At 43.9% G+C, this 15567-nt stretch overlaps 1 protein-coding gene across 1 annotated transcript; it reads right to left on the bottom strand.

Moving 5' to 3' along the window:
* Nucleotides 1-2224: 2224 nt before the first annotated feature.
* Nucleotides 2225-15387, bottom strand: LOC143997058 (uncharacterized). Its single transcript, XM_077492444.1, has 5 exons — nt 15241-15387; nt 3765-4032; nt 3321-3486; nt 3097-3220; nt 2225-2975 (listed from the first exon to the last, which is right to left on the bottom strand). The coding sequence occupies exons 2-5, from the start codon at nt 3949-3951 to the stop codon at nt 2484-2486; spliced, it is 969 nt and encodes a 322-aa protein (XP_077348570.1). The 5' UTR covers nt 3952-4032; nt 15241-15387; the 3' UTR covers nt 2225-2483.
* Between the last annotated feature and the right edge of the window lie 180 nt (nt 15388-15567).

The following is a 15567-nucleotide window of genomic DNA, read 5'->3' as shown; positions in this document are numbered from 1 at the left end:
CTGCTGGGGAGACACAAGAACACGCGATACAGATAATCAACAAAATACCACAGTTCCTGTTTCAGGAAATTTCAAATCATTTACATTTGAGTGGGTACTAGTGCTGTCCTGAAAGACTCCAGGAAAGAACGTTATCAGTAAGTAACTTAGTTTTTCCCTTAATCGTCTTTCAGCACAGCCACCCGAGAGGATAAGCGAGCACTTACCCTTAGGGCGGGACTACAAATTGTAAGACCTTGCGTCCAAAGGCTTGCTCCTTAGTTGACAAGAGATCCACTCTCTTGCGACTAGTTTCTCCATACAGGAGGTGTCTTGAAGCTGTCATTACCAACAAAGGATTTTGTCTGAAGTATTAATTACATTTCAGCTAGTGTGTTCAATACTTTTGCCTGTGTCATTTCATTTTATTACACAAAACGTAATTTATGAACTTATTTGTTTTGGTTATTTTGTATGTATGGATTGCATGGGTGGTTACTGACATGTGGTCAAAATGTCATGTCAATAGCACCTTTTATATTTACCTAGAAAAATGGTGACGTGCTTAATACTTATTTTACCCGCTTTATCTAAATGAAAAAAAAAAAATACTGAAAAAACAAAACAAAAAAAACCCACCAAATTGTCTGTTATAAAACATTTCCAATAAAATCAAATTTTGTTCATAAATTTACATTAAAATGTATTCTGCTACATGTCTTTGGTAAAATCCAAACTGCTTTTTTGGGGACACTAGTATAGCTGTAGTTCTGATTGTGATCAAGATACTGGTCTGTACAGACACTATACTATTAATGACGGTGATCAGCGAATTATAGTGTGAATGTGATAGTGTGACAGACAATCTAGCACTAACTGACCCAGGCTGAGAGGGATGCTAACTGACACTAATCCAGTGATCAGTGATAATACTGTACTAATGGCACTGGCTGGAAAGAAGTTAGCATCAAGGGGTTAACTGTGTACCTAACAAGTGTAATGTGTGCTGCTTTTACTAACAGACCTGTTTGCTTTTTCTCCCTGAACACAGAGCTGACTTCAGGGAGAAGAAACACACTCTGCTGTGATTGGCCACAGACGATCAGCAGGTGTCGGCCAAAATCATTGGCTGAAATCTGCTGACAAACTCGTGCTGTGTCCAATTACAACACAGGTCAACAGAGAGCAAGAACTGTGACATACATTGCGGTGCCTGGCTGAGATGCACGCTCACAGTATATCTACTGTAAGCGTGTGGCAAGCAGTTAATATATGATGGCTTATAAACCACTATTTTTTGTTAATAAACTTGTGTGGTCGTGTCACATAAGAACTGTTTGTTCTTGGTGTAATGCTACTTTTACACAGGCAAATACAACACGCTTATGGCAGGCCATGATTAGGCTCAAAGGGGCAGAGCGAAACACGTTGGAGGCATGGTCTGGTTGGAGCTCAGGCTGTGGTTGCCACACACTACCAACTGATGGGATTGTTCCAATGTGCAGCTACAGGGAGACGCAGCTACCTGTGACTGTTGGCACACTCAGAGATTACCTTCTATTAGGGACAGATGATCTTGGCTGTACATAGTTTGTCTGCGTCCAGACCCCAGGTAATGGATGGCTATATTGTCAAAGATAGCTGCGAAAAGTATGGGATGAGTAGCCGCAAATATTTGTGCACACCTGTCATTCCAGCAATAGGAATCTGCATATTTTTGCCACAGGTTGTACTAATCACCAGTGTTTATGTAGCATAACAGTTAAACTGCATTATGGTGTGTTAACTGTACACCAAAAACAAACAGTTTTAAATCACTTGTGCGTTTGCATCACCATAGTGTGTTAGTTGTTACACCAAGAACAACAGTGCTCAGGTGATACAAAAACCAAGTGATTTTGTATCACTAGAGAAATGCATGTTCTGGGTGTAACAGTTAAAACAATATGGAATGTTAATTTTTACTCCGGGAACAAAGTTCTCAGGCGATAGGAAATCATGTACTTTCAGTTAGGCCCTGTTCACACCGGTGCAACTTGTCATGCAATTTGACCGCTCCAAATTGCACCCCATTGCCAGCAATGGAACCATTCACGCCGCAGCGTTTATGAAAAAGGTTCCTGCACTTTTTATCGATTTCATTGCAACTTGCATAGACTTCTGTTACATGAAGTCACAAGAACTAGCATGATTACAAAGCTGCACCGGTGTGAATGGGGGTTTAGAATAAATAGAAAACAAGGCATTGGCTTCATAATTTCATTCTGCTGTCTTGTATCAGTTATGACTATAAGGAACTGCTGGTAGCATTTTGTACCTATGGTTACAATTTCTTTTGTCTTGTTACATACATGATTGCTCTGCCTTTTCTTCTTAAAGACTTGGAAAAAAGTAAGAATAAAATAAAAAAATAATAGAAGACATGACAGGATTATAGGTTTAAAAAAATGATTATTACAAGATTACAGGTTCTTGTAATGGGGGTAATGGGATGTGGATTTTTGTTATACCTGGGAGTGGTTAATGGGGGACTGTGCATATGTCACAGGGGTACTGGATGTCTGGGAGGATGGGGTGTAGGCAGTAGTATAATAGCAATCTGAAGGACAGTATGGGCTGGGGTTCATACTGGTGGAGGAACGGCCTGCAGTGTAGGTGGCAGAGGTGGTGGCTGGGGTGGATATGGTCATCCGCGGAGCAGGAAGATTTTCCCGATAAGCGGACCTACAGGCTGCCAGATAACAGTAAATGTCATCTGTGACCTGCATAGACCGTTGAAAAGGGAGATCTTCAAGCATAGGCAGTATGCTGCGGCAGAAAGCTACATGCCGATTGGCATGATTCAGAAAAGCGTCCTCAGATGAATGCACCTTCTGGTGACGTGTACGAATGTCATTCAATGTTTGGAGAATGTGGTCATCAATTGATGATGTAGCCTGCTGACGTCGTGCATGGCGCGTCTGCCAGACTGGTGTCTCCTCTTCTGCCGCAGTCCCCTGAAGAGAGAGCAAGAAAAATTGTAGATTTATGGCTAGATTAAAGAGATAAATATATGACAAACATATATGTGCATACACATATTGATAAAGAGCAAAACATAAAACCAGTTATATATACCTGCATACTTAATGGAGATAATCGTCCTACCATCTCCTCAGATGCTGTCGCAGAATGCGAGGGTCCCTCATCACTATCCTCCCCTTCTTCCTCTTCCTCCTCCTCAGCCAAATTACTGGTTGTACTAAAAAAAAAAAAAAAGTCAAATATAAATAAAGAGCAATAAGCGAATGCCTTTGCAATTTCAGCGGGATCATCAAAATGTTCTGTCGATTTATACATACACCCTGGACTCCATCGGCCTTCTGAGAAATGCAAGCTCTGTGGCATATGGATGAGGTCTGCGACGAGGTCCCCTGGCTGGGACACCATTTCTGGCCAGCTGCTCATCTGTTATATCTCGACGTAAACGATCACGGAGTGACTTCCAACGTGTGCGGAACTCGTCGCCTGCAATTTACCCAGATATTCAGGACACAATGCACAAAATACCCTGGGGTGGATTTACTAAAACAGGAGTGTGCAAATTGCGGTGCAGCTTTGTATAGAAGGCAATCACCTTCCAGTTTTTTTTTTTTTTGGTCAAAACTTAAATTGAACAAGCTGAAGTTGGAAGCTGATCGGTCACCATGCATAGCTGCACCAGATTTGTACTCTCCAGTTTTAGTAAATCAACCCCCATGGGTCTTTACAGTGCTCTGAACATAATATAGGCAAACAGCACTTACCTCTCAGCTTCTTGTCTTGTGGACTCAGTCGGTCCCAGTTGGGGGTCAGGGCCTTGTAGACCTCATCCCAGGCCCTCAGCTTGTACACACGATCAGCATATTGTGGATGCTCAAGGTCCCACAGCTCTGCATGTTGCTCCACTGCTGCAATAAGAGCACTCTGGCTGACATCTTTGGTGCGGGGCATCCTTATAGCTCTGGCTATTTTCAGGTCTCAAAACATGAATACTTACATTGTTTTCTTTGCGTTTTACTTCTTTAAGTTTACCTGTATATATACAAATATACTCGTAAAATACTACACTCAGTAAAAATTTTCTTTCATTTTTTTATATTTTAACTTTTTCTTTCAAAAAACCGAATGCCTAAAAAAGTTTATTCCCCCCCCCCCCCAATGTGCAATAGCTCTAATGCAAGAGTGTCAACGTGTCCAAACATACAGAAAGACAGTGAAGGCACAATAGAAGGCAGTGCTGGGAAACCGGCGTTCTGTACGTATTTTCCCTTACTGCATTTTAAATGCACTTCAGTTGCGATCTATAGCAGATGTCAATACCGATAACAGCTTCCCATGCACGTACAGGCAGATTAACGTACCTGTACGTTGCCCTTTAAGAGGCGGCTTGCGGGCGTGCGTGCCCGCCGGGAGTTCCATGAGCGTGGGCCCCGCAGACTCTATGTCCGCGGGGATACCCACGATCGTCTCACAGAGAGGAAGAACAGGGAAATGCTGATGTGAACAACCATTTCCCTGTTCTGCCTAATGACACTGATCAAAGCTCCCTGCGATCGGGAGCGGTGATCAGTGTCGTGCCAACACAGCCCCTCCCCCCACAGTTAGAATCACTCCCTAGGACACACTTAACCCATACAGCGCCACCCAGTGGTTAACCCCTTCACTACCAGTCATTAATAATAAAAATGCCATAAAACTATCCCCTATTTTGTAGACGCTATAACTTTTGCGCAAACCAATCAATATCATATTTATTATAGCAAAAAGTAAAAAATTATGCGTTTTTTTCAAATTTTTGCTTTTTTTGTTTATAGCGCAAAAAATAAAAACCGCAGAGGTAATCAAATACCACCATAAGAAAGCTCTATGTGAGGGAAAAAAGGACATCAATTTTGTTTGTACAACTGCGCAATTGTCAGTTAAAGCGACGCAGTGTCGAATCGTAAAAAGTGCTCTGGTTTTTGGCCAGCCAAATGGTTTAAGGCTTAAGTGGTTAACAACACCCCAGGTGCAGAGCATTGTGTTTGCCTGCACTGGATCACATGGAACAAAAGTACTATAAAATTTGGTTGCGTTGCATTTCCAAAAGTGGTGCATGCACTACTTTTGGTGCAATGTAGTGCGATTTGAGCCCATTGAAAATTAGTGGGCTCAAATCGCACTGTACTGAATTGCATGTGAATGGAACAGCAATGCGTAGCGTGTCCTGCTGTGATTCATTATGTAAACCATCCCTAAGAATTCGGCCATGTACACAGAGCATTACAACTATTAGAGATGTTGGTAAAAAGCTGAATAGTAACATGTACAGAGAATTACATACACCATACTGCTGATATAAACTCACTGCAATGCATCGAGAATGCACTGGAAAAAACACTGGAGCGCTGTGTTTTAGAGGGGGCGGGAGGGGCTGACTCAGGCTCCCAGCAGATCACTGAAAGGCTGAGACAGCTGTCAGTCCAGTGCTTTGGGAAAATCCCAATCATAAGGTTGGGATATTTTCAGAGCCTGGACCTGCTCTGTGGACGTCAGCTGTCGGGTGAAATTAGATCACAGGAGTGCAGAACGATCTCCAGGAGAAGTATAGCCAAAATAGTAGGGCTGCAACTAACGATTATTTTCATAATCGATTAGTTTGCCGATTATTGTTTCGATTAATCGGTTAATAACCTTTAAAAAAAGAAAAAAAAAATAATTTTGCTGAGATTTTTATTTTTACGTTTTTTTTTGTTGTTGGGCAGATTAAAAAACACAAATTTCCGCAAAAACGCATTATTACATGCTTTTCGGCAGCTTCTGCGTTGAAGTATATTGAACCAAAAAAACAAAATAGCACCGTTTTGTGTTAAAAAAAAGTCCTTGTCTTTTCCAAATACGCAGCAGCTGAAAAAAATCATGGAAGTGAACGTGTCCCATAGGAAACCATGTAAATGAACTGTAGTGTGTTTCTGCAAAAACCACCAAAAACACAGAGTTGTGACCCAGGCCTGAGATGTTTAGTAACATAATGGGGTTAAAAAAACTAAAATTAGTACAAAAAGAGCAAATAATCGCTACTGTAAGGGGTTCATTTTTTAATATGGGACAGTGAAAGTAATATTTACAGTAGCGATTTGCTCTTTTTGTACTATAAAGGGCTAATTTTAGTTTTTTAACCCCATTATGTTAGTGGCCGATTAATCGATTATGAAAATAATAATCGATTAATTTCATAATCGATTAGTTGTTTCAGCCCTACAAAATAGCTTTGGTTATACTCTATAATATGCTTTTCATGTACCTTGAGTTGCATTACATTTCTTTGCATGTGGGTATGTTTTTATGTCACTGGTTGTGAAGTAACAGGTCCTTGGAAGGTTCAAAATACTAACACTAAAGGCCTATAGACACACTATAAGAAAATCTGCAGTAAATATTCAATAAGCTGAACGATCAGCCGATTATATGATCGTTAGTATGGTGCTTTCAACAGCATGCTATAATATTTTTGATGTACGTGAACACAACGTCCCATTTTCGTTTAATTAGCACAGGTTTCATCCGAAGAAAATCATAAGAGCAAGACTCCGGTACGTATGCTTGGAAACAGAAGAATACATTACAATGCAATTCAACACACTTCCGAAGTTATATTCTGTCACACAAGAATTGGAGTGGAGTAACCTTTTAAGTAGAGGTCGACCGATATGGGTTTTTCTCTGGCCGATGCCGATATTTAGAAATCATGGCGGCCGATAGCCGATATATGATGCCGATTTTTTTTGGGCCAATATGTTAGGCCGATTTTATTTTATTTATTTATTTATTTTTAATCCCCCTTGATCTAACACACCTTTCCCACTGTGGCGTTTTAAGGCGCTTTTGGGCTAAAAATAGCGCCTGTAAAGTGCCTGTAAAATGGCTCCCCTGCAGTCTGCGTGAAAGACAGAGTGCTTTCACACTGAGGCGATGCGCTGGCAGGATGTTAAAAAAAAGTCCTGCAAGCAGCACGTTTGGAGTGGTGTATACAGCTCCTCCACCACTCCTGCCCATTGATATGAATGGGCACCACTGCCGAAGCGCATGCAATGCGATTTGGCAGCAGTGCTTCATGGGCGCATTTAACCTCTTCCTTGGCCGCTAGCTGGGTTATATGTGCCCCACTAGCAGCCAAATAGCACCGCTAAAATGATGGTAAGGAGCCGCTAAAACTTGCGTTTTACCATCAACACCTGCCCGCTCCAGTGTGAAAGCGGCCTTCATACGTGATACAGAAAATTTCTTACACTTAAACATTTATTAAACAAAACAAACCTCCAATCAGTTTACTTGTATGTATGATTTAGATTAAAAAATTTTTTTATATATATATATATATATATATATATATATATATATATATATTTTAAATAAAAACAGGTAGTCAAAACTTTTGGACAAAAAAAAAAAAATGGGCTAACTTTACTGTTTTTATTTTATTTTTATTTTTTAAATGCTGTATTTTTTTCCCAAAAAAATGCATTTGAAAGACCTCTGTGCAAATGCCGTGTGACATAAAATATTGCAACAACCGCTATTTTATTCCCTAGGATCTCTGCTAAAAAAATATATATAATTTTTGGGGGGTCTAAGTGATTTTCTGGCAGAAATACAGGATTTTTACTTGTAAGCAACAAGTGTCAGAAAAGATTTAGTCTTTAAATGGTTAAACTGGGAACTTCTACACACAGAGATGAGGTCATTCATTCAAGTGTAAACATTGTATCTTTCTGTTCTTTTCTTGGCAGCTTGCCCAGAGTGGAGGAAAGGGTTGCTATGACGACTCAGTCAACTTAGACTGACTTCTATACAGAAGTCATTTCAAAGTCCGCATCGGCTTTTTATCAGCACAAATCGGCCGATGCCGATTATTTAAAAAACGGCAAATATCGGCCGATATATCGGTCGACCTCTACTTTTAAGTGTCGATACGAGACTAGCATGCAAAAACACAATGACTATTCATCCGATAATCTCACTGTGTGTACCAGGTTTTACTTTTTAGGGCATATTTACACCAGTGTAATAACTGGTATTTTTATTAGATAAAAATAGGATTTTTTCGTCATACCTGTAAAAATCCTTTTCTTTGAATACATCACGGGACACAGAGTTAGGCTAATATTCCTTACTTACTGGGTTATATGCCATCTCTAGGTAAATGGACACTGGTAGCACTGACTCCTCAAAGGAGGGGAGGGACCTCGGTGTCCTGTGATGTACTTGAAGAAAAGGATTTTACAGGCAAATATGACGGAAAAATAGCATTTTTATAACAGCTTAGCTTCAGGTGATGGATGCTGGCACACCCTAAAACAGGAAGTTCAATTCCCCATATAACCCCTCCCCTTACCAGGAGTACCTCAGTTTTGTAGCAAAACAATACACCAGCAGCGCCACCCCTCAGGAAAGGGGGGGCCGTCACAAGGCCTAGCCGGCTGCCTAAATTTCTGGCTGCTAGCATGCGGCCTGTGAGGGGACCGCGGCAGGCCACAAAAGCCGCAGGCTAAATTTTCGGATGCCCACAGCAGGCTGCAAAAGCCGCGGGCTAAATTTTTGGTTGTCCGCCGCTGGCCCATGACCCTCAAGGGGACCGTGCCGGCCCTGAGCCCTGGATGAACCCACTGGCCCTGCAGTAGGGCTGGGGAAAAAAAATCGATTTAAATCTTGAATCGAGTTGAGAGGTCAAATCGATTAAAAAGATTTTTTTTTTCACCACCGCGCCGGTCCTGAGGTGCTGCGGGCAGGAGTTTTTAGGCGAGGCCACGGCTTCGGCCTAGTCTGCGGGGCCGGAAGCTGCGGACTAGGCCAAAGCCATGGCCTCGCCTAAAAACTCCTTCCCGCAGCTCCTCAGGACCGGCGCGGTGTCTATCAAGAAAAAAAATAAATAAAATAGATTCGAATCATGAATCTAGTTTTTTTTTTTTTTTAAATCAAAGATTTTTTTTTTTCGAAATTTGCCCAGCTCTATCCTGCAGCCACCGCGCGTGAGGGTCGGTAGGCCGCAACGGCCTAAACTAGCTCCCAGACACCCGATCACCCGAATACAAAAACCGAGGGTGGAAAAAAAAAAGGGGGGCATGTGTCCCATAAAAGTCCCTAGGCCAGAAGCCTGGACCTCCCCCGGGAAAGAGGGGGCCGGGAATGGAGGAGAGCATGGCTTTGGCAAGATGGATGGAATAGGTCGTAACATGACCCTGTCGTGGTGAAGGATCAAGTATGGTTCCCTGCATGAAAGGGCTGCCAATTCCGACACCCTTTCTAGCCAAGATGATGGCCATCAGGAAGGCTAGTTGCCTGACAGCAAGACTAATGGAATTTCCTTGATAGGCTCAAATGGTAATTTCTGTAACACAGACAGAACCAGGTTTAAGGCCCAAGGACACATAGGTGACCTAATGGGGGAAACAAACGAGTTGCCCCCTTGTATAAAGGTTTGGACCAGGGAATGGGAGGCTAAAGGCCTTTGGAAAAATACCCACAAGGCCAAAATCTGACCCCCGATTGTACTCAAAGCCAATCTGATTTCTACAGCTGACTTAAGAAATAAGAGAATTTTCCCAAACACGTATTTCCGAGAATGCCATTTTCTTTCTTCACACCAAGCAATATAAGCTTTCCAGACCTTATGATAGATCTTCCCAGTGAGCGCTTTCCTGACATTTACTAGGGTAGACCAATCCCAAGATGCCATGATCCTTCAACACCCTGGCTTTAATTGCCATGCTGTCAAATTTAGATGCTGTAAACTGGGGTCAAATATAGGACCTTGAGACAGTAGATCAGGGTGGCCTGGAAGCGTCCAAGGCTAGTCTATTGCCGATCTCACCATCTCTGGGAACCAGGGCCTTCTGGGCAAGGCTGCTGTCACTAGGATAACTGGAACCCCCTCTTTTCAAATCCTGTGCAACAATGTGGAAGGAGAGGGATCGGGGGGAAACCACGGAGAACTGGCTCCATGGAACTACCAGAGAGTCTGCTCTGATTGCCAGGGGATCTCTTGTTCGAGACACAAACTGATATAGCTTGTTGTTGAACCTGGATGCCAACAGATCGACATCTGGCAATTCCCAATGCTGGCAGATTTCCCAGAACAGGACAGATCTGCTGGTGGCTGAGATAATCTGCCTTCCAGTTATCTACCCCCGGGATATGGACCGCCAATAGAACCAGCACATGTCCCTCTGCCCAGAAAAATATGTGGTTCACCTCCTCCTGAGTTGAACAGCTCCTGGTACCGCCCTGATATAGGCCACCGTAGTGGCACTGTCGGACTGAACCCTGATCAGGCAAACCTGAAGCACCCCTGTCTAGGACCATAGGGCCAGATGTACCGCCCGCTACTCCAGGGATGTTGATGGGTAGGCTCTGCTATTGACCATCTCCCCTGAGCTGTGAGCCCCTCTAGGGTCGCTCCTCAGTCCAAGAGACTGGCAACAGTGGTCAGCATTATCCAAGACACTGGGAAGAAAATGCTTCCTCTTCGCAGGTTCTGATCCTGCAACCAACAGCTTAGGCTTAAGCGTGCCCGAGGATATAATGGTAATCCAGGGCTTACACTCTCCTGTTCCAAGCCAACAAGATGTCTTGTTGTATAGGCCTGAAATGGAACTGGGCGTAGGGAAATGCCTCGAGGGAGGACACCATGCTTCCCAGAAGACTCATACAGAGCCAATTGGAGGGTTTCCTGGTGCCCCTTACCTAACGCACACCTGATCCTTCAGGGCACCGGTCTTTATGAGTGGCAAAAATACCTTTGCCTGGACCGTATCTAGGATCAGCCCTAAATATTTCAGACTCTGAGCTGGTCTCAAAGCTGACTTTCAGTATTTATGACCCGGCCCAGGTTTTCCAAATACCACACTGTACAGGCTATGCTCTGTTCTAGGGCCTGCAGTGAGTGATCTCTGAGCATAAGGTCTTCCAAGTATCTGAGCATCAAGATTTCCTGGACCCTTAAAAGACCCAGTACTGGTGGCTAGGACCTTAGTAAACACCCGGGGTGTTGTGGCAAGCTGAAGGGCAGAGCCACAAACTGAAAATTACGTTCCTCCACTGCAAACCGCAGGAACCTCTGATGAGGTTGAAAGATAGGTGCGTGTAAATACGTATACCTGAAATCGATGTCTAGAAAGTCTCGCATCTGGAGCGAGGCTTCTACCAAGTGGACTAACTGAAAAGGACTGGATTAAAGTGGTTGTAAACCCTTACAACACACTTTGACCTACAGGTAAGCCTAGATTAAGGCTTACCTGTAGGTCCAAGAAATATCTCCTCAACCTACACGGTTTAGGAGATATTTGCCGAAATACAGGCACCGCTGTCTATGGCGCATGCGCCGTAGACAGCGGCGAGCAGGCACACTGAGCGCGCCGCGGTCAACGGCGATATGCCGCGAGTGACGTCATCGTGGCTTCCCCGAATGGGAGCGGCGAGACCCACCGAGAAGATGGATGCGCCGGACTACAGGGGACAGCGGTGACTTTGCTGGCTCCTGTCAGGTAAGTGACACATAATGGACATAGTAGTCCATTATACTTTACCTTTGCAGCGAATGAAAGAGGAAGTAAACCCATCAGGGTTTACTTCCTCTTTAATAGATACTGGTTCAGGGATCCTAGAGCCAAAACCCTGCTCCAGTTTCAGATACAGGGATCTATATAATCACTCCCTGATGCACTAAATGATCTAGTGCCTAAAACAATAAGTCTCTTTTTGGAGGATCCAAAGGAACGCTGGATCTTAGAAACCTCTTAGGAGGAAACCCCTGCAATTCCAGCTTGTAACAGCAGAAAAACTGTCAAGGTGACCCACTGGTCCTGAACCACTGTTCTCCAAATGTCCGTAAAGTGAAGCAGCCTTCACCCTACCCGATAGAGTGGGGGCGTCCCTTGAAAGGAGAGCTTGGTGCTGGGTTTAGAAGAGTTTTCGACCCAGGGTTTCTTCTGGCCCTGCAGCTTTGTCCCTAGCTCTAGCACCCTGTTGGTAGTGGAACTGCCTTGTTGCTGAGACACCCGAGGAAGCGGTCCCTGAGGTTTTAAATGAGTGCCGCCTGGTCTTTCTCTTCACAGGAAGTAGAGAGCTCTTCTCTCCGAAATATTTTTTGGATATATTTGTCCAAATCATCACCAATCAAGCATTCACCACGAAAGGGGAACCCTGCCAACAACTTCTTAGCTCAGCTGACCAGTTCTCAAGGCACAGAAGTATGCGCATGTGTACAGACAAGAGAGCCAAATGAGAGACCTGCTGTATAAAATCCTTCAAGGCATCTACAGCAAAACACAGTGCTCGAGGTATATCTGCTCTACTTTCAGCAGGATTATCCTCCTTGTTAGGCCTGTCAGGCCATCTGACCTGATCATTTAAGGACTGGCAGACTTCAATTGCTGCAACAGCTGGCTAAATATCTGAACCGGCCAAAGAAAAGGAAGCCCTTAATAGTGACTCCAGGTTGTCAACAATGTCCTTCAAACCATGTGTGTTATCCACCGGACAAGTGAAGTTCTTGTTTAAGCAAGAGACTGCTGTTTCTAGCTCCAAAGCGGCAGCCATCTTTCTACAACTAGGCCGCTTACAATGTGATCGCTCCGATGGAGCCATCACTTGTAAACAAACTGGCGTAATGTCATGACGCCGGTTCCTCTCTCCCCTCTCTGTACTAATCTGTACAGTGGAGGGGAGAGATCGGATGGAAGCAGCCATCCCTTCATACCCTGCCAATACCCTGCAATACCTTGCCAATATCCTCCCAATACCCAGCCATACTCTGCGATACCCAGCCATACTCTGCAATACTCAGCCAATATTACAGTGGGGGAGATTATGGATATTACAGTGGGGACTATATGGTGGTGGAATTTTCACAGGTTTTTGCAAATTAAATTATTATTTGCTGATCCAAAAAATTATCCGATCCGTGACTCTGATCCGAGGAACGATCCGATCCATGAGTTTTTTGATCTGTTGCACCCCTATTGGTGAGCATGGTCACGTGGCTGCCACTAGGGGCAATTTACAGACTTGTTACACTGGGGTGGACAGCTATGCACAGTGGGGTCCCAAGGGGTGGCCAGGATATTTGGCGTTAGCTCACCTATCCATTTTTCCTGGAAACACAAACTTACCCCTTGAGTTTAGAACTACTTTAATCACTCGCCATCCAGTGATTTATAGGTATGCCGCTGGATTGGAAGGGTGTTATATGTGGGTTATTGCTGTAGAAAAAAAGATATTTTCTAGGACCGGTGATTCACTTTAATGTAAAAATAATCCTAGCGGCTAAGAAGCCGCAGGATTACTTTTACAGGCGGCGGACTGCGGTCCCACTCCCCTCTTTGCCGGGCTCTCCCGTGCATTTGGGGAGCCCAGTAAGGATGTGGCCAGCAGCATCCGGTTCCTGGGATACAGTGAGAGAAACTGATGTTGTTCCTCCTACCACGTGACGTCAGAAACCGGAGGTGATGCCATTACCCGCTTGAACAAGCATCTGATCAAACTGATCTTAGTTTGATCACATGCTTTATAATGCAGAGAAAAGACCTGGGGCCTAATAGACCCCATCTCTCCATATAAGGAGGACCTGTCATGGCCCATGCCATCACAAGGGAAGTTATTCATCCCTTCAGATAGCAAAAAAAATAGATAATATATATAAGATACAGTGTAATTAAAAGTTTAATTTAAAGTGCCCCCCATCCAAATGCAATCATGCGCATAGATCCCGCACACATATGTAAACAGAGATCTCACCACACACGTCAGAGTAAGGGAAATCATTTTAGCGCCAGCACCTCTGTGGAATTCTAAACTATAAGCCCTTGTACACACGGTCGGACATTCCGACAACAAAATCCGTCGGATTTTGCCTGAAAACTGGTGTTGCATAAACACGGTCGGACAAAGTTGTTGGAAAATCCAATCGTTCGGAACGGGATGACGTTGTTTAGTTACGACGGGACTACGTTCAGGCTAGTAGCCAATAGCTTTGGTCTAGGAATTTGATCTGAGCATGCGTGGCGCTTTGTCCGATTGGAATTCTCTACAAACGATCGGACAAAGTCAGATCGGATCATGTTGTGGGAAAATTTTTATATCCAGCTCTCAAACTTTGTTGGTCGGACATTCCGACGGAAAAAGTGAGATGAAGCACACACACACGGTCGGATTATCCGACAAATCGGAATGTCCGACCAAGGGCTTAGAGTAGAGAGTTCCACCCAAAAGTGAAACTTCTGCTCATCTATCCCCCCCCCCCCCCCGGCCACATTTGGTACCTTTCGGGGGGGGGGTTGTACCGGTTTTTAACAGGTATGCAATGACGAGGTATGTCAAAAGTCCAGCTCCGTCTGCCACCAGGCCATTAAGAGAGCACAGCGTGCTTTGAACATGCGCAGTAGGGACCTGGTCGTGAAGCCGCAATGCTTTACTGCCAGGTTCCCTTACCGGCAATGGCAGTAGCAACATCAGCTGCGGTGCTGACACTGCTGGACTCCATGACAGATAAGTGTACCTTATACTTACCTACAGTATGTGTAGCTGCGGGCTTTTAATTTTTGAAGGGGGGGGGGGGTGCAAAACTTTGTAAAGGCTTTTAAAGTGGCGCCTCTGGAGATTTATAGGTACCGTAGTCTGGTGCTCTTCCTTGGGCAGACGCAGTTTTAAAGTGTGACATGTTTGTTATCTATTTACTCTGCGTAACATCATATTTAATATTTTACCAAAAAATTGGGTATTGTATTGTGTTTTTTTTTTTTTTGCATTAACATTCATGAAAGTGTATTTTTCCCAAACAAATTTGAGCTTGAAAAACTGCTGCGTAAATACTCGAATGACATAAAAATATGTAACACTCACCATTTTATTCCCAAGAGCCTCTGTTTAAAAAAAATATATGTTTGGGGGTTCTAAGTAGTTTTCTAACAGAAACAATTTTTTTGAAATGTAGGAGAGTAAAGTCAGTATTGGACTTGAAGTGGTGGAAGGTGCAGCCAGGGCATGGTGGCATGAAGGAGGCGTGTAGAAAACCATTGTTCTCTATATGTCCTCCTCACTGTGACTGACATTACTATCACAGGTCACTGAACATGGTGTGAATGAGCCCCAGCACCCAGCATACAAGTCTTCCATAACAGCACCTTGTTTTCTATTTAGAACACAAAGCATTGTATTGCAAAGGACGTTAGTGAAGGGAGCTGGGTTGAATCGTGTCCTACTTACCATACAATGTAATGTTTGTGATAACAGGCTGCACCGTGTGCGGACAAACTCTCCTCACAGATCATGAAGGAAGTGGGAGCAGGGAGAGCCGGGAATCCTGGGAAATGTAGTCCGCACTCACTCCCCCCCATTGCCTTCATGATGATACACAGGTCTCCACACCTACACACCGTATGTCAGCTCCTAGTACAGTCATGTCCTAGTCCCATGGCGTACATAAACTTCAGAGTAATTCCAGCTCTGTCCCCAGTACTACAATATTCTCTGTATCTCTGTGCTCCTAGGTAGAATAGTGAAGCCATTTTGTTGAAGCGTACTGTGGTATTT

Source organism: Lithobates pipiens, unplaced genomic scaffold (assembly GCF_037356315.1).
Source record: "Lithobates pipiens isolate NorthernLeopardFrog02 unplaced genomic scaffold, aLitPip1_a1.2 Scaffold_19, whole genome shotgun sequence".
In the NCBI taxonomy this organism is placed as follows: Eukaryota; Metazoa; Chordata; class Amphibia; order Anura; family Ranidae; genus Lithobates; species Lithobates pipiens.
This window is presented reverse-complemented; position numbering and strand designations above follow the sequence as displayed.

What these genes read in the sequence shown, in the direction of transcription:
- LOC143997058 (XM_077492444.1), bottom strand. Translation starts at nt 3,951, where the DNA reads ATGCCCCGCACCAAAGATGTCAGCCAGAGTGCTCTTATTGCAGCAGTG. An exon ending in ACAAGACAAGAAGCTGAGAG is followed by an intron (nt 3,487 to 3,764) that starts GTAAGTGCTGTT and finishes GGTAAATTGCAG; the next exon opens with GCGACGAGTTCCGCACACGT. An exon ending in TATCTCCATTAAGTATGCAG is followed by an intron (nt 2,976 to 3,096) that starts GTATATATAACT and finishes CTCTCTCTTCAG; the next exon opens with GGGACTGCGGCAGAAGAGGA.